At 46.7% G+C, this 23,538-nt stretch overlaps 1 protein-coding gene and 1 long non-coding RNA gene across 10 annotated transcripts in view; one reads left to right on the forward strand and one right to left on the reverse strand.

The window, feature by feature from the left end:
• Positions 1-642: 642 nt before the first annotated feature.
• LOC117976085 (uncharacterized) lies at positions 643-10,459 on the reverse strand. Its single transcript, XR_004666634.3, has 3 exons — positions 10,321-10,459; positions 9,188-9,358; positions 643-9,100 (listed from the first exon to the last, which is right to left on the reverse strand). It is a non-coding gene; the product is annotated as an uncharacterized LOC117976085 (long non-coding RNA).
• A 94-nt stretch (positions 10,460-10,553) lies between these two features.
• CPEB1 (cytoplasmic polyadenylation element binding protein 1) overlaps positions 10,554-23,538 on the forward strand; it is a 104,493-nt gene continuing 91,508 nt past the window's right edge. Inside the window, exons 1-2 of one of the 9 annotated variants that reach the window (XM_063596887.1) lie at positions 11,749-11,991; positions 18,272-18,480. Coding sequence is in view for 2 of the 9 variants with exons in the window: in XM_034939320.3 (XP_034795211.1) it covers positions 11,258-11,272 (15 nt within the window). In the remaining 7 variants the exon portion in view is untranslated. Of the gene's footprint in view, positions 10,691-11,050; positions 11,273-11,518; positions 11,992-14,812; positions 15,442-18,271; positions 18,481-23,538 lie in introns of those variants that run through there. The other 8 variants (XM_055098884.2, XM_055098885.2, XM_034939320.3 and 5 more) reach the window with 8 other exon arrangements.

Consider the following 23,538-nt stretch of genomic DNA (forward strand, 5'->3'; position numbering starts at 1 on the left):
GTCCTTTTTATAGCCTCTGCAAAAACAAGTCCTCTTCAATGGCTGGCAGACCCCCTTAGTTCTTCTTATGGTCCCTTGGGAAGGAAGGACTCATAACATGGGAACTTCCCCAAACACAGGTGCTCAGTTCAACATATGTCAACTACTCCAGTTAGGGGGCCTGGAGGCCCCACCTGACTGGGGTACTGACCCACTGGTCATCTTAGTGGAAGAATAGAAGATGCATAACTGTACTTCTCAAACCACTTTGTGGCAAGTCACCTGGGGATCCCATCACATGCAGATTCTATTAGTAGGTCTAGGGTGGGGTCTGAAATTCTGCATTTTTTTTTTTAAGTGAAAGCAGCCGGGCGTGGTGGCTCACACCTGTAATCCCAGCACTTTGGGAGGCTGAGGTGGGCCAATCACGAGGTCAAGACCAACCTGGCCAACATGGTGAAATCCCATCTCTACTACAGATACAAAAAATTAGCTGGGCATGGTGGTGCGCACCTGTAATCCCAGCTACTTGGGAGGCTGAGGCAGGAGAATCGCTTGAACCCAGGAGGCAGAGGTTGCAGTGAGCTGAGATCGTGCCATTACACTCTAGCCTGGACGACAGGGTGAGACTCTGTCTCAAGATAATAATAACAATAATAATAATAATGTGAAAGCAAGTTTATTAAGTAAAGAAACAACAGAATGGCGACTCCATAGGCACAGCAGCAGATTCTGTATTTGTAACAAGACACCAGCATCTGCTCACACCTGGAACAAACCTGGTGGGTGCAGTGGGGGTCAGGGCTCTCCCTGACATCTTTTCTGGTGAAGAAAGAGGCTGAGTGAGCAGTGGTTCTAAAACGTATAAAAGGTGTTCCATTAGGATGTGTTCTGTACCCTCCCGCCCCCTGCAAAGTCTATGATCAAATAAGTTTAGGAATCTTGGATTTAAGTGAAATAAGTTCATTTCCCACAGGTCTTCTCAGAACTTTTACTATGCTAATGTACACTGTGACCACCTCTCAGCCTGCAGTGTTACTCAAACTTGGTTTTGATTTTGGAACACTTTCCTCACAACATCTTGATTGACTGGGTTACAAGGAACACACTCCAGTTAGTTTGAGATGTTGAACCTCAACCTCTGATCCTCTGTGACCAAGACTTTAGGCCCTTGGCCATACTGTCCCTCAGCCCTGCCACTTAGGCATCCCTGAGCATGTCTGTTCATGGGTAAGATGGGGTGAAGCAGGTGTGGCTGTCCTCTCACAGAAGGAGAACAAAGGCAGTGCCAGGGGACAGCCCTGCCTCTGGCTCCAGGGACTTGCTGGGCACTATGACACCAGAGAGCTGCTGGAGCTGCTGCTTCCCTGAGAGCCTGGGGCCCCAAAGTCTCCCTGGGATCATTGTTTTTGTCATTGCAGATTCTGAGATGGTCCTCCAGTCAAAAGTAAGATTCAGTCTTACTTTTGCCTCTGAATCAGCACTACCCACAGCACTGAGAGAGGGTGAGGGTGATTTTCTAAGAAATTTGAACAAGGACCATCAGAGAATCCCTTACCCACCTTTATTCTATATCAAAAGCCCCAGAGTAGAGCTGGGCATGTGTCTGTAGTCCCAGCTACTCAGAAGGCTGAGACTGGAGAACTGCTTGAGGCCAGGAGTTCAGGGCTGTATTGCACTATTATTACACCTGTGAATAGCACTCTATCCTGGACAACCTAGCAAGACCCTACCTCTAAAAAAAAAAATCCCCTTTTAAAAAAATGGGATTCTGTAGGAACCAGAAGTGCAAAAGGCAAGTCCCATAACATTCCTCAAGTACAGTCCAGGTTCCCAGAACCTCTTGGAAAGGGCACTGGGATTTCCAACCCTGAGAGTCCAGAGAGTTGGAACCTTCACGGCTCTGTGTTGGTGTCTCTGGAATGTGTCCCAGGCTTTGGCATTAGCAGTAGCAACTCTTCATAAGGAAATGGTTCTGGTGTTTGACCAAAGAGAGAGGCAGGAAGCAGGTGAGCAAGGTGTGGGCAGGGGAGAGTATGACTGCAGAAGGAGCCCAGCGGGGAGTGGTGTGCTGCTGGTGAAGGCTGGGCTAGGAGATTGGTGGGGCAGCAATTTCCCACCCAGGAGGAGCATGGGGCCTGTTCTGTGCTGAGTGAACGGTCTGGAGTGAGAGAATCTCAGTCACAGAGGAAGGGGGAGTGGTTGCCCCAGCTCTCATTCCAGCCTAGCCCATCTCTTCCAAGGCCATACCTCCCACAACCCTACCACATAAGCATCCCTGAGCGAGTGTGCAGGGATAAGATGGGGGCCTGCCCAGCACACACAGGTGGAAGCAGGTCAGACCTGCAGGGGCTGGGGGCCCCCACATCCCCCGGGGGCATTTTCCCCAACCCATATCGTATTCTGTATTTTATCACTGGCCCAAGTCTTTGCCACTGTGGTGACACTTTGTCCCCAGGTTATTAGGGGCCTGGTCACAGAGTGTCTGGATCTCAGTTGGCAGGGAAAATGCTTCCCATGAACAGCCTTTTTTTTTTTTCTTTTTTTTTGGGAGACAGAGTCTTGCTCTGTTGCCCAGGTTGGAGTGCGGTGGCACAATCTTGGCTCACTGCAACCTCCGCCTCCTGGGTTCAAGCAATTCTCGTGCCTCAGCCTCCTGAGTAGCTGGGATTAGGGATTACAGGCGTGTGCCACCACGTTTGGCTAATTTTTATATTTTTAGTAGAGACGGGGTTTCGCCATGTTGGTCAGGCTGGTCTCGAACTCCTGACTCGTGATCTGCCTGCCTCGGCCTCCCAAAGTGCTGGGATTATAGGCGTGAGACACTGCACTCAGCCTAATTTTTTGTATTTTTAGTAGAGATGGGGTTTTGCCATGTTGGCCAGGCTTGTCTGAAACTCCTGAGCTCAGGCAAAACACCTGCCTCGGCCTCCCAAGTGCTAGGATTATAGGCATGAACCACCATGGCTGGCCAGTCATGAATAGTTTTGATGGGACAACCAGGGAACTAGCCCAGGGCTGTGGGATTCAGGTGGGGCCCAGGACCACAGGACGGACTGGGAAGCACTCTTAGGACTCTGCTGGTGCAAAGGAAGGGCTGCCGAAAGTGGCCTGGAAGCGGATAGAAGCACAGGGACTGGCACAGAGGCAGTGACAAGGATGGGGTAGTGCATCAGTGGGGATCTAGGTCTGAGCCTGACCACAGGCCTTGATGGGTCAGAGGACAATGAGCTCACAGAGGGGCTGGGAACTGGAATCTAGTCCAGGATGGCTTCAAAACAATGCCCAGGCAAATGGGCAAGAGAGACAGCTCGTTTCCAGCCAGGCTGCATCACCTGGCTAGCTGCAGTGGCTGGTGACCAGGGGGAATAGATCCATTTAGAGATACCAAGGAAGCCACTACAAGGACCCTGGAGTTGCGACATTAGCTGTGCCCATGCTTGAACTCCCATCTGTCTGGTGACTAAGGCAAACCCCTGCACTAGTTCAGCCTATTCTGCTTGGCATCTTGAGAGTCACCTCCCAATAGTGTATCTTCCACATCAAAAGGATGGGTGTTGAGGGTGGAACTCAGAGTGGGAGGACTTTCCCTGTCCTGGCTTGGAAAGGAAAGGGAAAACTGGAAAATTCTGACCCACCCGAGGACCTCAGCCTGAGTCTTCCTTCTGTCACCACCTGGTCTTTTGGCTCCCAGAGTCAAGAGAAGGATGGTGAATTGGTCCCTGGGAGGGTGGAGCCCAGGTTGGGATATGGAGAATAAGGATTAAAAGTGGCGTATCCTCAAGGAAAAGAAGCAGTATGTACCTTTTTGGGTCTTTGACTTGATGGCTCTGGTTTGACCCCAGTCTCTCTCCCTGCATCCCCAATCCCACTGACCTGTCCAGAAGAAAGCACTTAGGGCTGAACTTTTTGATCCTGACCTTTGGGAACCCCCATTATTTTCCCATTACCAACTGCCCCCTTGCTGCAGAAGATGCTATGGTGTCACTGAGGCTTTGCTTCCCTATGGCATCTGGAGAACAGAAAGAATGCTTCTCTCTGTCCAGGCCCCAAATACATTACGCCCCTGGCTTTGGAAATTTTTTTTTTTAAAAATCTAAAGTTTCAGTATTTAAATTTATGAATCTGTAAACTTATATAATTTATAAATTTATGAATATTTAAGTATAGTATTCCTACATAAAATTGTACAGATCACAAGTGCTCAACTTGATGCGTTTTCATAGACTGAATAACCCATGTAAACAGCATCCAGCAAGAAAAAGCGTGGCAGCACAACTTCCTCATGTCTGCTTCCAGTTTGGGGCAGTGTTTCATTTTGCTGAGAGATTACAGAGTCCTGAAACAGTTTGACACCAGGCTCCAAGTGGCAGTGGGATTTCAGAAGGCCAACATGGATTTGTGTCCAGCAATGCCAACACAGTGGCAGATGCTTCTCTTTGGGGCTATTAGGGATGTGTTAACAACAGCCTCTGTGGGAGGGGCAGGGTATGTGGAAATAGGAGGGTTGTCTTGTTTTGGCTGTGAAGAATGTAAGGAAACAGCTATGGAGGAAGAGGAATTCTTGAGAGCTTGGGCAAGGTGACCTTGACCTTGGATGTGCTAAGACCCCAGCATCTGTACCTTCAGAGGGAAGTCAGGGAGGGAGAGGTGGGGTTGGTGTTTCTCATGGGTACCAAGGCAAGACCAAGACCCTGGACTCCTGACCCTCACCAAGAAAAGCTGCATACTCTCAAGTAAATCTCTGAATGTCTCAATTTCCCCAGCTGCAAAACAAAGGGGATGGCCTCTCCGATTCCCATGTCTCTGGGCATCCACTAACCCATTACAAGCATCTCAGGACAACCAGCACTCACCTTCAACCTCCAAGATACTCCCCAATGATCTTTGCTACCTGATATCTGTATCCTTGTGTCATTCCCTCCCACATATTATCAATGTTGGTGTTATGTGAATAATAGGATACAAATGATGGTATGTCATTTCTCAGATTAGGTTATAAAATTCTTTGAACCTCCATCTTGGTTGTTCTCTTCCTCCCTCTCAAGCCAGCTACCATGTCTTGAGCAGCACTATGGAGAGGTCCATGTGACAAGGAACTGAGGCTTTTGCTGGCACCCACTTGAGTGAGCTTGGAAGCTGATCTTCCAGCCCAAGGCAGAGCTTCAAGTGACTGCAGTTCTGGCTGACATCATGACTACAAACTCATGAGAGATTCTGAGCCAGAACCAGCCAGCTAAGCCATTCTCTGATTCCTGACTCCCAGAAATTGTGCAAGATAATAAATATTTGTTGTTTTAAGCTGCTTAGCTTTAGGGGTAACTTAATAGCAATAAATAACTAATACAATCCAGCCTTCCACCCATCTCCTAGGTTGTTGGGAAAGCCCTCAGGGAGCCTGGATCCCTGAGTCTGGCCTTCAGAGCACTCTGCTCCCACATTCAGTGTCTGAGTGGTGTGCCTGAGTTGGCTTCTCCTGGCTCATGAGGGCTGACTGTTATTACACATTCAGGAATTCTGTGAGCCAGATGATGTCACACTGACAATTTGAAATCAGCCGTGGTGGGAGTTTTTATGCCATGGAAAGAGACAAATGCTACAAATCACTTCCCTCCCCCAGCCAATTGTCAAACATTTACCAGCACATCACGGCCCTTAATTATCCCCATCTCTGTCTCTTTAAAATATTATTATGTATTTCAAGTTTAGAGACTATCATAACCACCTGTCTACTAATCATCCAACTTGAGAACTGAAGCACTCATCAGTTCAGTGCTCATCAATCCAATGTCCCCCACACCCCTCATTTCATGACTGCTTCCTTTCCCACCTGAAGCAAATCATCATTCTGAATTTTCTGTTTATCAATAACATCCTTTTTTTTGTACTTTTACTATAGATAGACGTGTTCCTAAACAATATATAGTACCATACTTTGTGATGGTGGTGCGTACTACAAGTTTTCAAATTTTATATAAATGGCATCTGAGAGTATGTTTTCTCCTACATCCTGCTTTTTCACTCAATATTGTTTGTAAGTCATGTTGATGTGAGCTGCTGTATTTCATTTACTTTTACTTATATATAGAATTCCATTGTATGACTACACCATAATTTATTGATCCACTCTCCTGTTGGTGGGCATTTAGGATTATTTTATTTTGTTTTGTTTTCGTAACTATTAACAAAACAGCTACAGACATTTTTACTCATGTTTCTTAACACATATGAAAGTTTCTCTAACATATTTTCCTAGGAATGGAATTGCTGGGTCATAGAGTATACACTTTTTCAAGTTAACTAGAGAATCCAAATTGCTCACCAGAGTTGCTATACTTCACATCAACAATATTTCTAGCAGCTTTATTCATAATAGTCCCCGAAGTGGAAAGAATTCAAATTCCAATCAATAGGAGAATGCAGAAATAAATTATGGTGTATCTACACAATGGAATACTACTTAGCAATACAAAGGAACAAACTACTCCTACATGCCAACAACATGGATGGATCTAACAGGTATGTTGAATTAAAGAAACCAAAAATTATATGAAGTCTAGAACAGGTTAAACGAATCTGTAATGAAAAGAATAAGGTAACAGTACCTTGAGGAGGGAGGTATAAAGTGGGAAGGGGCAGGAAGGAACCCAGTGGGGGTTCTGGAGAGATTCCATGTCTCCATGCGGGTGGTGGTTACCTCGGTATATACTTAAGATTTGTGCACTCTGGCCGGGCGTGGTGGCTCACGCCTGTAATCCCAGCACTTTGGGAGGCCGAGACAGGTGGATCACAAGGTCAAGAGATCGAGACCATCCTGGCTAACAGGGTGAAACCCCGTCTCTACTAAAAATACAAAAAATTAGCCGGGCGTGGTGGCGGGCGCCTGTAGTCCCAGCTACTCAGGAGGCTGAGGCAGGAGAATGGCATGAACCCAGGAGGCAGAGCTTTCAATGAGCCGAGATCTCGCCACTGCACTCCAGCCTGGGCGACAGAGCGAGACTCCATCTCAAAATAAATAAATAAATAAATAAATAAAAAAGATTTGTGCACTCTATGCATTGCCTTCTCTCCATTAAAAGATGTGAAACATAAAAGCACACACCAAAGTAGCTGAACCAGTTTACGCCCTCACTGGCAGTGATCCTGCTACTGGGACAGTGAAACTTGATCATTTTTTTCCATTTGAAAAGTGTGGCATGGCATCTGATTGTGGTTTCATTTGCATTTCCCTGGTTACTGATGAGGGTGGGCATCTACTGATGTTTATTGGCCATTTGGATTTTCACTTGTGTCAACTGTCCATTCTCATCTTTTGCCCATTTTTCTGTGGAGTTGTGTTTTTTCCTCATTGATTATAGAACTTCTTATATAGTCTGGAAACTAGTTCTTTGTAAATACATGGATTGGAGATACCTTCTTCCAGTCTATGGCTTGTCTTTTCAAGCTTTAAACAATATCTTTAGCTAGGCGGTGGCTCACGCCTCATCCCAACACTTTGGGAGGCCGAGGCGGGCGGATCACGAGGTCAGGAGTTCGAGACCAGCCTGGGCAACATGGTGAAACCCCGTCTCCACTAAAAATACAAAAATTAGCCGGGTGCGGTGGCAGGTGTCTGTAATCCCAGCTACTCTGGAGGCTGAGGCAGAAGAATTGCTTGAACCCGGGAGGCTGAGATTGCAGTGAGCCGAGATCGTGCCACTGCACTCCAGCCTGGGCGACAGAGCAAGACTCCACCTCAAAACAAACAAACTCTTTTAGTAAACCAAAGTTTTTAATTCCAGTGTGGTCAAATGTATTGTCTTCCTTTATATCCTGTGCTTATTGTTCCAATCTTATTTTTCCAAGTTTACAAAATTCATCCACGGGCTGAGGTAAAAAAAAAAATCTCCTATATTTTCTTCTGAAAAAATTCTAAGTAAAGCTTTTCAGAATTGTATTTTTAACTTACTTTTGTGTACGATGAAAGGTGGGGCCAATCCACTCTTTTTTTTTTTTTTTTTTTTTGAGATGGAGTCTCGCTCTGTCACCCAGGATGTAGTGCAGTGGTGAGATCTCGGCTCACTCCAAGCTCCCCCTCCTGGGTTCCTGCCATTCTCCTGCCTCAGCCTCCCAAGTAGCTGGGACCACAGGCGCCCACCACCATGCCCAGCTAATTTTTTGTGTGTATTTTTAGTAGAGACGGGGTTTCACCATGTTAGCCAGGATGGTCTCGATCTCCTGACCTCATGATCTGCCTGCCTAGGCCTCCCAAAGTGCTGGGATTACAGGCATGAGCCACCGCGCCTGGCCCCAATCCACTTTTTTATCCCACTTAAAAGGAACTTGAAAAAACAAAGAACATGGTTTCTTCTGTACAGAGCTTGGCAAAACTTGAGCAGAGACTGTGTGTGTCTACCTTGTGGTCTTGAGTTCCTGAGTGAATTCCTTTTCTTATCTTTTGCAACCAGGAAATTATTTTCTCCCATCAAACTTCTCTCTTCTTTTAGCTCTCTGCCTCCTGCAGAAGCACTGAACACTTGAGCATATAAAAGACTATAGGGTCCCTCCTGTCTCCCTAGTACATATATTTAAAATGTAGTCCAGCTAATTATATAGTTGGACTTAAAATCAGTATTGTAAGTCTGGGGCTTGACTGCAGAGACAGTGCCAGGCATAGCTGGGCTCAAAGGCTGTTTGTTGACTGGGAGAATAGATAATGCTGCCTATTTGTTTCTGCTGCTTCTGCCAGTGACCAGCTGTGGGGACTTGACCAAGTCATTTAATAAATTCACCTCTGTCACTTTCCACACCCTGCCCTGTGGATTATGGTCACCTTCAGAGGGACTGTTCTTCCTGTATGACATGCAGGCCTAGCCAAGTCCAGGTAGGGAGCAAGGACTTGCCCACACCTGAGGTCATGACTGCATTTGGTCAAAGTTACCTCTTCTCTCAACATCTGCAGTCAGCTCTGGGGTCATTCACAGATAAGCACACACATAAGCATGCTGGAAGTTTTATTCTCACCTGGTTAAGACTTCAGGCTCTGAAACCAGAAGACTGCCTTGGTTTGAGTCTTTGCTCTCACACTTTTAGCTGGGAGTCTTTTGGCAAGTTACTTAACTTCTTTGAGCTTCAGTCTCATCTGCAAAATGAGATAACATAGGTAAAGCACTCAAAACTTTCCCACGCGCACAGTAAGTGGTCAGTGAAGACGAGCTATTATTATTACCTGCAACAGAAAGTTTAGGGAGAGAGATTTTAGGCAGCAGAAGTTTCTGTTCCAAGTCTCTTGAAAGATGCCTTCATTATCTTATGGTTGACAGTTTTGAAATACGAAAGGGCCTCCAGACACCCGCTCCCTTGGGCACTATTCTGGGTTTCAGGTTCTTATCTTGCTCAGCTTTTGGGTCAGAGAGGAGGAAAGGATGTCAGGGATCACAAACTGGCAGCCAGTGAGCTGCATGGGGCCCCTGGACATGCTGGGCTTGGCTCTTTTCATTTGAATTAATAACCAACATTAAAATTCACATTCAAGATTTCACTTAAAAAAGTACTTCCAGCTTTTCTTGAAAGATGACTGGGCTGGGACCTCGTTTCTACATGGTGCTCACCAGCTAACAGCCCTTTTGGGTGTGCCTTGGGCCTTCAGTGCTGTCGCCCACCCTCACTTGGCTCCTGTGCTGTAGGCATCTGGGTGTGCCACCCTCTCAGAAGCAGCCGTCCTACGCTGCTTGTGGGCCAGGACAAGACTCAAGTAGGCTACTCCTGGAGAAAGCATGGCTCAAGAGGTAGGGGTCCCAGCGAAGTTGCTCCTGCCTTGTCCCTGTAGTCATCACCCTTTCTGCCCATGACCTCAGCAACCCAAAGAAGCTCCTGTAAGTAGACCAAGTGGATGGAGACTGGCCAACTCCCACTGTCACTCACCCCCTCGTGGACTTCTACTCTTACGCTCACCACCCTTCCCCCCTTAATCCTTCTGAAACACTAGACTATACTATCAGCTTCCTCTTTCTCCATCACCTCAGGCAGAAACTGACGGTTACCTGTCCCTCTCCCCTTAGCCATTAGCTCAAGCCCAGGAAGAGGGCAGCACCATCCTTCCTAAGTGCCAGGAGAGGACCGGAGCATAGTTAGTGCTTATTAAATAGTATCATGATAACATGACACATGTAAAACACTTAGCAATGTTCAATAAACTCTGGTCCCTTTCCTCCCCACTCCAGTCCCTTGTTTTCCCCCTTTTCTGTCCAACCTCTTCTATGTCTCCAGCAACACCTTAAAACAGACCCGACAACTGCCAACCCCTTTTACAATTCTCTAATAGTTTTCCTGCTGTCTGCAGAATAAAGGCCCCTTACAAACCGGGCCCAGGCTTCCCTCCGGCGGTATCAGGTCGCATCATCCTCAGTCCTGGTCAGAGGGAGCCGCTCGGTGCCGTCCTCCCTCTCTGCCTTTGCTTGATCTCCCGCCTGGAACGCCATCTCCGCCTCTGCGTTTGCCCGGGGTTTCCGGTCCGCCCCTGCGCCAGGTGCCCTAGGACGCCTGCCCTGGAGCCCTCGCCCTATCCCTTGCCCTATTTCTGTGAAACTTTCTATCTCAGTGTGTCAGGAGCGCCGGAAGCGGTTTCTTCGGAGAACTCCGGTCCAAAGAGGACCAGTGATGTCTTTGGAACTTTCTGGAACGTCCTGACTCTCGCGGCCCCCTCTGCAGCGCACGGAGCAGTGGGTCTAAAGTGAGTGCGCCTCCTGGAGCCCAGGGGCTACGGTTCCGACCAAGAATGCAGGGCAGGCTCTCGCCCTGGAGAGATCACTGGAAGAGAAGGAGCGCGGACACGAGGCTGTACTGACGAAGCGATCGCCGCCGCTCGCAGGGGCTTGTAAATCGTGCCCTCTTTCGTTAAGAGGGAAACTGAGGCCCAGGGCAGACAGTGACTCGGCAAGGGTCACTTAGGTGATGGCGCGCTCAGGCTTAGGTCTCTGGCCCCCCAGGGGGCAGCTGTGGCTAGCAGCGGCGGCAGTCCCCGCCGGGTTCCGGGTGGGCGGCGGAGCCCTCCTGGACTCGGCCTGCTAGGAGGGGCGGGGCGCGAGGGGGCGGAGGCGAGGGCCCGGGCGGGGCCGACACAGGTGCTCCGCATCCGGCCGGGGGGCGGCTCCGAGGAGCGGCTCGTAGGAGCTTCATAAGCTGCCGGGGTGCGGGGCTGCGCGCGGCCCGCTGCAAAAATAGTGCCCACGTGCGTGCGCGTCTCTCGCCCGCCGGCTGGCCGGTCAGCCCGTCAGCCCCGCAGGGCCACACCGGCCCCATGGCGTTCCCGCTGGTAAGAGCCGCCCGCCGCTCGCCTGGGCGGGGCCGCGTCCCGGCCGCAGTAGCTAACGGTCCGCGCGCAGCCGGGTCCGGCGCCGCGGTACCCCCATCCCCCGCCCCGTGCGGGCGAGTCCCGGGCGGGGCGCGGTCACGTGCCCGCGGGCGTGGGGCCTCGTGGAGGGGTGGAGGGCGAGGGGGGCAGGGAGCCTCCTCGTGACTCAGGGCCTTTGGGCTTAAAGGCGCCGCAGCCCTGCGGGGGCGGCCGGTGGGGCCTCCGAGCCGCACTGCGGCCTCCGGGCGGCCTCGAGCGTCTGTCCAGACGGGAGCTGACCGGACATAAAGGAGCACCGGCGCCCGGAACGTTTCTTTCTCACACTGCCGTCGCACGGGAGACCCGAAGCCGCTGGCGCTGGAAGCTGACGCCCCCTGCGGGTGTCTTTAGCACCCGGCGCGCGGTGGGGGGGACCGGGCGGGACGGGGCGGGGCTGCTGACGGCGTAGACCCCGTGCTCTGTGGAGAGCCCCACGACGGCGGCGGGCGCGGCCCCTTTAAGGTGGAGGGCTCAAGCCCCTCGTGCGGCTTCCCAATCCTGGGCAGGTCACGTGGCTTCACACCTTCGCTTGGCGCCGGAGAGGGAGTCTCGGGGGCGGGGCTGGCCGGGTAGTGTGGCGCGAGGGCGGAAGACTGGCGGGGCTTCGTGCCCGGGAGACCCGCGGGGCTGGCGGCATTGAGGTGGGTCCTGGTCATGGGCGGGAGAGGGGTAGGCTTGCAGGCCGCGGAGGTGGCGTAGGCGGGGAGCGACCCGAGCCCACTCTGGGCTGTGCTGTTCGGACCCTCAGCCTGGCGAGCGGGTGCATGTGGCCTGGCGTTCTGGTCATTCTCCTCAGTGCCGGACGAGGCCAGGTGCCCAGACTCAGGGGCGGCCTCAGGTTTGGCGGAGCAGCGGCTGGGGCCCTGGACGAGTCGCCCCCCGTGATGACGAGCTGGTTGGGCGGGCCTGTGCCCGCCTGGAGTCACCTGAGTGTGGGGGGACTCACCCACAAAGGGGTCCTCACCTTGGGGTGTCCCACCCGGCGTCATTCCCCGAGGCTTTTTCATGTCATGGGTTCCTCAGCGGTCGAGTCGACCGAGGCTTTGCTGCCTCATTCCTAGAGGACCCAGGGAGACCAGAAGGCTCTGTGAGCGGCCCCGCGTTGACCCCGTGACCGAGAAAAGCCAGGCAGACGCCTGGGCTCTTGGGCGCTTTCGTGGGCGCGCGCTTATTTTTCGGGGGCACTTTGCTCCCTGCAGCCCTGGCCCCTTGCACCGTGCTCTCAGCTGGGGGAAGAGAGTCGGGAGCCGAATTCGCTCTTAGAAGCCGGGGTGCCTCCCGCCAGGCCCGCCTGGGAGGAGGCCGCGTCTCTCCTCCCCCGCCCCGCGCCTGCAGCCCCGGCCCTGACTGACGCCGCATTTCTCTGGCAACCGCTTCCCTTGGTCTCCCTGGCTACCGCCCAGCCTCCCCGCGCTCTCTCCTGGCACCTGAGTCAACTACTGGGCTGTGTCGTTGGTGGGGAAGAGGGGCAAGTGGGTGGGGTTCCTATTCTGGAAGGCACAGGTGCACCGCCCGCCTCTTGGCTGCCCCTCAGGTGACGGTGCGGTCCCTTGCTAGCGGGAAGAGTGTCTGCTAAGGACAGTTTGCACCCTGAGGCTCATGTTCCCTTTGAGTGTAGGGACACATGCTGGGTTAAAAAATAAAAATAAATTCAAACAGGACCCAACCTTGGAAACCTCAAGTTGGTGATTGTTTTCCTGGTTGGTTTTTTGCATAGTTAGAAAAGCTTGTGGAGCTCAGTGGGGCTGCTGGCTGTCGGAAAACCCTGGGGACGGTGTTTTGGGGACTCATCACTGGTCTTTTATTTGTCCCCATTGAGCTGGCTTGGAGCTGAACTGTATTCCCAGAGCACGTTGCTGTAGGAGTTTGGCTTTTTATTTTTTAATATTTATTTATTTATTTATTTTGAGAGGGAGTCTTGCCCTGTCACCCAGGCTGGAATGCAGTCTCGCGATCTCGGCTCACTGCAGCCTCCGCCTCCCGGGTTCAAGCGATTCTCCTGCCTCAGCCTCCTCTGTAGCTAGGATTACAAGCTCACGCCACCACGCGCGGCTGATTTTTGTATTTTTAGTAGAGATGGGGTTTCAGCATGTTAGCCAGGATGGTCTCGAACTCCTGACCTCGTGATCCGCCCACCTCGGCCTCCCAAAGGGCTGGAATTACAGGCGTGAGCCCCCTCGCCTGGCTGAGTTTCACTTTTTAAATTTTTTGTCACGGCGATTTAAACTTTGGGTGGCCTGGTAGTGCCTGCTCAGTTTATAGAAGTAGGATTTGGAAGTTGACTACTCTGTGTGTAAGTCAACCTTTGTAATAAAAAAGTACGGCCCGGCGCCATGACTCACGCCTTTAATCCCAGCACTTTGGGAGGCCCAGGCGGGCAGATCACCTGAGGTCAGAAGTTCAAGACCAGCCTGGCCAACAAGGTGAAATCCTGTCTCTCCTAAAAATACAAAAATTAGCCGGGCGTGGTGGTGGGCGCCTATAATCGAAGCTACTTGGGAGGCTGAGGCAGGAGAATCGCTTAAACCCAGGAAGTGGAAGTTGCAGTGAGCCGAGATCGGCCACTGCACTCCAGCCTGAGCGACAGAGCGAGACTCCGTCTCAAAAAACAAAACAAAACTTGATTTCCCCCTTCCGAACCGTTTGTCTTGTAAACTGGTCTAGGCTCACAGGTGTGGGAGGGAGGTTGTGCCAGCCTGTGCAGCACATCAGAGGTTGGAGAGCTGATGCCTGTGGTGCATAATCATGGAAACGTTTGCAGTTTGGGTTAGGCCATAGGCGTTTGATACAGGAATGGTTCTATGGGCTTTTCTTTCACTGTAGTGCACAAACCAGTGCCCGTGAAGTAAAAAGTGGAGGAGGAAGATAAAGTAGTAAGACTCCAGGCTCAGCACCAAACTTAACTAGTGACCTAATGATAATAGCTGCCTTAATAAGCATTTTCACTGAGCACAACCATTAGTTTTATTCTTAGTCTTCAAAATGGGTTGCAAACTCAAACCCTGTGGGGGCCAGAGGTAACATAAATGAGCAAAGGAGGAGGAAAGAAAGGTAATGGCTTCTGAACTACAGAGTATATGCCTCTTTGAAAGGAGCAGCCACTAGCTGATTGTTGCTCAGCAAAAATGTGGGCTCAGAGTCGGTGGATCTTTGACTTGCTTCTAAACTGGCTATCTCTATTTTGATGGATCTCCTGACTTTTAAATGTAGCATTAAAAAAATTTTAAACACTATAGACCAAATGTAACATGTCTTTAATGTTGGATTCAACCTGAAGGCTAGTTTGGAATCTGTCTTAAAACATCCGTTTTGGATTTCCCCGCTGTTTTGCAGAAAAGGAAACAGGCTTTAGAAATCAAGTCACAAGGCTGTTAAGTGATGGAATTGTGTGAACCTAGGTCCTTCTGGTGCCGTAGCCCAGCCTATTATGTGTCTTCTGTTATGTCAGAGGATCAAGGGGTTATTGGTGGCGTACATTCTAGAAAAAAGGTGGTGGTCTGGGAGCTGGTCACATTTATAGGCAAAGTGAACCTTAACTGCATTGGCAGGAATCCCAGTTGCTGTAGAAGTCAGTGTGGGTCTTCTGAGTGTTAGTACAGCAGTGCTGATGTTAGGAGGAATGTGCTGTGTCTATCATTCCACAATGTATGTCAGAGCAGTTAGCTGATCCTGAGAGCGGGAGGTCTGGGGAAGGCAGGCTCCTCCCACTGTGGGGGTGACCCTCCCAACCCTCTGCACAAAAGGCTCCTTTTTTTCAGGACAGTTAAAATTTCAGTACTAACTTTTTCTGTCTGAGGCAAGGCAAATTTGAAATTATATAATTGTTTTAAGACCTGTAAAAGTAACATGGAGCTTACAAAATCTCACCTTGTCTGTCTTAGCTAGGATTCCCATAATGCTGTCTCTTAGATTTCCAGGAAGAATTAATAAAGGTTAAAAAAAATTTTTTTAAAGCAGTCTGTGGTAAAATCTGAGATAAGCTCCCGGGGCATAAAATAGCCCTGCCCCAGAAATGAGGGGCTGGGATTTCAATTCTGGATAAAACTTAGAATCCCAGCATTGTACACAGCCACACTTATGGATGTAAAGGGGTATGTACATTTTTTTTTCCTATATTTCATTTTCAAGGATTTTTTTTTTTTTTGAGATGGAGACTCACTCTGTTGCCCAAGCTGGAGTGCAGTGGCACAATCTCGGCTCACTGCAACCTCCGTCTCTGGGGTTCAAGCAATTCTTCTGCCTCAGCCTCCCAAGTAGTGGGGACTATAGGCACGCGCCACCACGCCCGGCTAATTTTTGTATTTTTACTAGAGATGGGGTTTCACCATATTGGCCAGGCTGGTCTCGAACTCCTGACCTCGTGATCTGTCCGTCTCAGCCTCCCACAGTGCTGGGATTACAGGTGTGAGCCACCGTGCCCAGCCTCATTCCCAAGGATTTAAAGGAGTAAAAAGCATATTCAGAGCTTTTGCCAAAGAATTTTTTTCTGTGAGAATGTAAACTCAGACACAAGCTAGATAGCTTTCTTACCTGTATCCTGGAAAGTTTTTGGAAAGATGAAAACTTTAAAATGTTACCTGCCTCTAGCTGCTTCTTAGCAACCTTTACCAGCAAGGCACTCAGCTATGAGTTCAGTGTTTGTGGATTTGGGGGTGTGGAGTGTGCTGGGGAGGGGAAGGGTGAGGTGACTAAAGTAGCTCTCTGCTGGTGTTATTTTTGCATTTATAATGTTAGGTGTTGTCTGTGCAAGCTTTCTCATTCATTGGTTTCAGGTCCCTTAGCTAAATGATTATTTTCTAAAGTTATGTTTATTTTAAGGGAAAATTAGAGTATTAGTACTTTTGGCTTACAGTTTGAGACAGAAATGCACACCAAACCTAAATATTAATGTTTACACTGTTTTTAGTAGCTAGTATTGGAGGCAGTAAAAGAATCATGGGATCAAATAACAAATTATTTTCTCTGCTATGGAGAAGTTGTGCTAATCTCATCCTGTTCTGCAAATCTGCTTTTCCTAGGCGGTATATAAACTGTACTGACTCTGGGGAGAATTTGCCAGAAAGCCCCTGAGGCTAAAGGGTAGGACGTGTTTTGCACCTAGAAGTTATGGTAGAGGAGGTTATGTAAGAATTTTGCTTCTCTTGTTTGAATTAAGACCCAGAAGCACTGATTGCACCCTTTACCGTTTCTTAAGCCTTTTAAGATTTTATTATTAAGGTTTTTTTTTGAGACAAGGTCTCACTGTGTCACCCAGGCTGGCGGGCAGTGGTGCAATCACAGCTTACTGCAGTCTCAAAGCTCCCTGGCTTAAGGGATCCTTCAGCCTCAGCCTCCGAAGTAGCTGGGACTACAGCCATTCAACATGCTTGGCTACTTTTTAAAAAATTTTTTCTTTGAGATGGGGTTTCACTATGTTGGCCAGGCTTATTCTCGGCTCAAGCCATCCTCCTGCCTCAGCCTCCCAGAGTATTGGGATTACAGGTATGAGCCACCATGCAGGCTCTTAAAGCCTTTTGGTCACCATGAACTTTGCTTCCTTTGCACCCAACATTGCAGTTTTGGAAATGCCCTTAGTTTTTTCCTGCCGTTGTTGCAGCCTGCTTTAGAGCGTCTCATCTTCTGTGAGCACAGATTCCGTAGAAAGTTTTTATGTTGAAGATAGGACCCGCCCCAACAGTGCATTTCTCAATTATAGTAAACTAGCTGAAAAAGATTGAACTAAAACATGTATGATGTAATATTTCATATTTTCATAGGAAAATTATCTGACTTGCTGTAAAAAGTTAGTATCCAAATTTCAGAGTGCTAAATTCACATTGTAGATGTAATTTCCAATGAATTTTATTAGGTGTCATTTTAAGCCCAATGTTAGGGATTATTTTGCCACCCTAATATATAATGTGGTTTTGATTAACTTGGACCTGGGAGGATTTCTGACTGAATGGGGTTGAGCTTTACTTTCAGTAGTTCAGGAGAACACTTAGGCATGGATAACCTTTGAATTCTTTTTTTTTTTTTTTGTATTCTTGAATGGTGGAACAGTCCTTTTAAATTACAGTGAGTTAACACTCTTTGTTTTGATTTATTTAAGGCATTAGTGATGAGTTGCCTTGAGGTAACAGGAGAATCCCCAGAGGGCAGGTGTAAAGGTTGGTTTGTATGCTAAAAACGGGTCTTGGTTGCAAGTAGCTATTGATTTTAGGAGTAACTTGACTAATAGTGTTACTTGTTTCTTTATTCTTGGCCAGCATAATATGCTGCTTTATGTACCATCCTGACAGATTTAGCCCCACTTCCTACAATCCCCTTTGATAAAAGTGTGGGAGTAGCTCTCTGTTGGAAGAGAACAGTTACTGTGAGGGGCAGGTTGGTTTTTTTGTGTCTTTTTACAGAACACTTAATCTCTTACTACTTAACACCTGTGCTCTCTGCATTCTGGCTTTGTGCTCCTGGGTTCTGGCCCTGACACCATCTGTCTGTCTCCCACGTGTCTGCCCTTTCTCCTGAGGCTTTTTGTTTTTGTTTTTTTTTAAGCTGTAATCTTGGAATTGTTTTGAAGCTCGAAAGGTGTTAGAGACCTGTCTCCTACATATAACTTGGAGTTGACACCAAAGCCAGATATAATCTCTGACATCCTCTTTTCATGGACTAGGAGAATTAAGTTTAGAATGGAAAGTGATTACTCTAATTTTATACTGTGAGCAGGGAATAGAGACAGAACTTGAATCCAGGTTTTCTCATTTCTAGACTAGTACTATTTGTAAAATTCATACACTGCTGTGTTGAATTTGTAAAATTCATACCTCTGCTGTGTTGGTCTCTTATTGTAGTTGAAATGTCCATTTGGTTTGTAAGACTATGGCTTCCTTTTTTTTTTTTTTTTCTTATCTGATCAATCTTGTCTTGTCTTGGTACTTGCAGGCTTCCTTTTCTCCCCAAATGCCACATTCTTCACAGTTCAACCCTGTTGGATCATTCCTGTCTCCTTATATATACAGGAGGCCCATGTGTTCCTATAGAAGCACCAGTTGACTGTTGTGTGCCCAAGTTTTAGATTGAGCTCTTTAGCCTTGGTTGTTCTGAAGACTTATACTTCTGATTGGACTACCGAATGCATGTATCTATCTGAGGTATGTTAAACCCAGCAGATATAAAAACAGAACCAATTTCTTCCTTTTCCTCATCAGAAATAACATCAGAAGTAGGCAGGTAAAAGATTTAAAGGTAATTGCCAAAACAGGCATAGTGTAGGGAGTGGGAAGGACATTCTAGGCAAAAGGAACAACATGTATAAGGACAAGGAGATATGAAACAGGGCTGTTTTTAGGCAACTAGAAGTACAGTATTGCTAGAATTTTAAGCGCAAGGGGTACTAGCTTATGACCTGGTAGTCCACTTGTGTTCCTATGTGCAAGAGAAATGAGCACATGTGAGTATAAAAAGGCATGCACTAGAATATTCACAGCAGTTTTATTCATAATATTCAAAATCTGAAGAAAAAGCAAGCCAGTTGTGGCACCTGTAGTACCAGCTACCGGGGAGGCTGAGGCAGGAGAATCCCTTGAGCCTAGGAGTTCATTTCTGGTCTGGACCACATATCCAGACCCTGTCCCTAAAAATAGGACAAAACAACAAACGCCTGTTACGTCTGGTCCCCCAAGACAGTGCCTAAATTAGATGATTGACTAGGAAGATTCACAGGAGTCAGCATATAGTGGTTCTCATAACTAAGCTTACAGCTAAAGGATATGGAGAAAAACCATCAAAGGGAAAAGGCACGTGGGGTGAAATCTGGTACAGGCTTCCAATGTTCTTTTCCCGGGAGAGTTAAACAGGACATAGTTTAATTCCCCTACAGCTGACAACATATGTAAAATGTTGCCAGCCAGAATAGCTTGTTAGAATCTGGGCACCCAGAGAGAGAGAGACAGAGAGAGAGTGTTTGCACGTGTGTGTCTGAGGACTGGTTGAATAGGTAGCCTCTGCCTGAAATGTACCAAAATTTCAGACTCCAGGAGGAAAGCCGATGTTCAGCATAAACCATATTGTTTGTTCATTTGGGTATAGTAAGTCACTCAGTTCTGGGAATGGTGGGAACTCAAAATTTAGGTTCCCGGATGGTAGCTAAAAGACACCAGTCAGACCTGTTACTTTAAATCTTTTCTGTACACCCTTGAGCAGGAATATGGATAAATACATATATCCACATCTATTAATATGTAGCACAGTGATAAAAACCACTGTTCTATACTTTAATGTGTAGACATGTCAGATACTAAGTTAAGTGGGGGGGAAAAAAAAAGCCAGACCCAAAAGAATATCCACATGATTGCATTTATAAGAGGTTCAAAAATGGGCAAAACTAACTGGTAACAACAGAAGCCTGAATAGTAAACTCTTTGGGGGATAGTGTGGGAAAGGGCACAGGGGAACCTTATAGATTGTTGGAAATGTTCTGTGTCTTGCTGTGTGTGGTGGTTGCTCCGGTATGTACAGATAAGTGAATGTTGATCAAGATACACACTTATAACTATTGTCCTTTTATTGAGAGGGAACACACAACAGAATAAAGTAGGAATAGACCAGGAGGGACTTAACTTGGCCACTAAGCTGAAGGCGGACCATGAAGGGTTTTATATGCTATTGATAAGGAACTTGGCCTTTACTCTGTGGCAGCAGTTCTCCAAGCTAGGTCCATGCCTGCCTAGTGGTCACCAAAACCCTTTAAGAGGCTATAAAGTCAGAAGTATTTTTATAATTCTAAGACATGGTTGATTTCTGCTCCCCCACCCCACTGTGTTGACATTTGTACCGATAGTGCAAAAGCAATGGGGGTGAGTAAAACGGCTGGCACTTACTTAGCAGGAATCAGGGCAATGCCATTAAACTGTAGTAGCAGTCATTGTATTCTTCATGGTACACATTCCCAGAAAAGCCAGTGTCACTTACAAATGTCCTTGAGGAAGCAGTAAAATTAATTTCATTACATCTCAGCCGTTGAATATATGCCTTTAATATTCTGTGTGACAAATGAGAAGTCAGTATAAAGTACTTTTGCTTCATATCCAAGTATGATGATTGTCTCAAGGAAATGTGACTGAGTTTCAAGAATAAGCCTCTTTTTTTCGTTTGAACACCTTTTTTTTCTTTACCAGAAGAACAACTAACAAACTATGGTTATTCAACTTTGGGTATTTGGCAGACATTTTCTTGAAAATCAACCAAGTAAGCCAGTCACTTCATAAGAAATAGCTCACTTTATTTGTTGCCAGTGATACAATTTGAGCACTGAAGAAGAAAATAAGAATTTTGGAAGACCTTTATCTGCCACCACATGAGCTTGACACTTGCCCCAATACTTGAAGTCCCCTGGTGAGATTGGTGGTACTATTTACTATTAACTAGTGTGTCAACGTTTGTTATATTTGCATAATTCAAGCCAATATTTGTCAAATGACTAACAGATAGGAGTAAAAGATCCATCCAAAATGCAAGATTGACCCATGTATTTTAATGTAACAGCATATGAAGAGTACATACGGTTTCAGATTCCATACTGTAACTAATCTTTAAGAAGTTACCATTTGTTGAGAATTTTGGTGTAGTATTAATAGCCACAGTTGTCTGACAATGATATTAAAATACTCCTTTTTCCAACTATGTATCTGTGTGAGGCTGGATTTTCTTCATATACTTCAACCAGAATAACACATGACAACACATTAAATACAGAAACAGACCAGAAAATCCCGCTATCTTATATTAAACCAGATACTAAAGAGATCTGCAAAAATGTCAATGCCACTCCATAAATTTTTTTTGTCTTGGAAAATCATTGTGTTAATATGTAATAGGTTTTTTTAATGGTTAATAAATCTACCCCTTTTTAATTTCTAATGGGTGAATATTGATATGACCTACTTACACAAAAAGCTCTTGAGTAATTAAAATTAAAAGTACTTAAAATTACCTCAGTAATTTTTAAGAGTATAAAGGAGTCCTCAGACCAAAAAGTTTGTGGACCACTGCCCTCTGGAGTAGGTGATTAGATTTGTACTTTCCAGAGATCCTGTAAGAATATCCAGGCAGGAATGAAGACCTCTTAAAAGGCTCAGGAAATGTCCATAGGATTTGATAAGGCACAGTGAACTTGGTTTGAAAAAAAGTGTTTCAGAATAGCATGTGTGGAAAGGGAGAGAAGCATCTGATGCTTGCCTTCGAGGGTTAAAGAGATGAGTAAAGGCCGTAGAGATGGGGTACTCTGTACGGAGGGCTGATGGGGATGCTAGGGAAAGACAGGCTGGCTACTAGAGGGAAGAGCAGGGTTAAGAAAAGTTCTAAACATGGGAGAGACCTGATGATGTTTACAAAGGTGTGAGAGCTGTGGCAGGTATAACCAAGAGGCCCTGTGGGTATGAGAAAAAATGGACTCCAAAATTGCTTTTTAAATAGGAAGAAGGATACCTTGTCAGTAAGTGCAGAAAAAGGATAGTAATGGAAGCTGTGTCAAATTGGTGAGGGCAAGAGTAGGGTCATGTAGACCAACTGTCCAGAGCCTTTAGTTTCTTTTATTCCTCAGGAGAATTTATGAGACTCTGTCATTCTCACATTACAAATAAAAAGACCTGCTTAGAGAAATTGAAAATCTTGGTCAAAGTTCCCTAGTTAATGGAGCACTGGGGCTTAAATCGGAATCCCAGACTCCAAGTTCCCTCTTCTGCATCAAGGCAGCCAGAGAAGCATTATATGGAGAGGTGATGGAGACCAGGTCCAAGAACAGCTTTGAGACAACTCTGGAGCCTTTGTTTTTTTATTGATGAAGAATGGTCTGTGGTCCAAACCTAAAAGCCCAAATCCCAAAATGACTTTAGTGGTTGAGAATTTTGACAGGGAGAAGAGGTAGAATTCATGAATATTTCTCTTGATGTATCTAGAATCTTAAGAAAGGAGTCACTACCATTTATGAAGGTTATGAGTGAGGTGGTAAAAATACCTGTGACAGGAGTGTGGTACGGGTCTGCCTTTCATGTAGTATCTGTATTGAGTGCCTGCAAATGCAGCAGATACTATTCTGGGGCAGTGCTGAGATACAGGTTGTGAGGGACCTTTATAGTTTATCAGATTGGTGACCTTACAGTCCATACAGTTAGCAGTGTGACAGGTAAGTGATGAGAGTTAAAATTATAGTGACCATGTGCTTTCAATATTCTTGAGGTGTTTTGGTATGAAATATTCTCTAATGTTCTCATAAACCTGTCCTGGAAATTGTAGTATTTCCTCTTCCACACTGAGTTAAGAGAGCAAAAAGAACACTGGACAATAGATGTACCCTATGAAAAATGAAGAATAACCAGAGATGGAAAGGGAGAGCCAGGAGAAAGTGATTCCTGACTTGAGTGGAGAATAGCTGAAGGGTCAGATCCTACAAAGATGCAGAGTAAGATAGACTTGAAGTATCAGTTGGATTTGGCAGCTATGAAGGCATTAATTTGGGAGCAGTTGTTTAGTGTCTTTTTGGGGAAGGGGAGAGATCAGTGCTGGCAGGACATTGTGGATTGAGAGGATGAACAGGAAGTTAAATAAAGATCATATATTTTCAAGAAGGTTGATAGTATAGCAGAAGAAATTGGCAGTGAATTGGGAGGATATTTTAAATCAAGGAAGGTGTGGTGGTTTTTTAAGGTGAAAGAGTCTTGAACATACTGACAAACTGAAGGGGAGCCAGTGGAGAAGAGAGGAAAGTCAGGTGATGCAGGGAGAGGAGATCTTGTATCTGTTGATGGATTTATCTTTCCGACACAGGAAGGAGGTTAGGACCTGTAGCTTTATCTCGTTTATTCCTGGTGAGCCTTCCTGTCCAGTCCTGTTGGACTACTTTGTTTTCTTGAATTTACTGTGTTCTGTATCCTCTCTGTGCTTGTTCTCTGTGTGTTAATGCTTTTTCTCATGCCTGCTTATTGAAATTCTGCATTTTCATTATTCTCTATCCAAAACATCTGAGTTGTGAAACCATTTTAGATACCCTACTTTATTCCTCTCTTCTATAGCATTTTATGCTTGATCTCCACTTAGCTAACTAGATTTGTTTCTTTTTCCTACCTGAATAATTCTCCTGAGGGCAAGGAGTATGTTTTATATATACATATCTGTAATCTCAACATCTAACCTAGTGGGTTGTCAGCATTTAC

Source organism: Pan paniscus, chromosome 16 (genome assembly GCF_029289425.2).
Source record: "Pan paniscus chromosome 16, NHGRI_mPanPan1-v2.0_pri, whole genome shotgun sequence".
NCBI classification, from domain to species: Eukaryota; Metazoa; Chordata; class Mammalia; order Primates; family Hominidae; genus Pan; species Pan paniscus.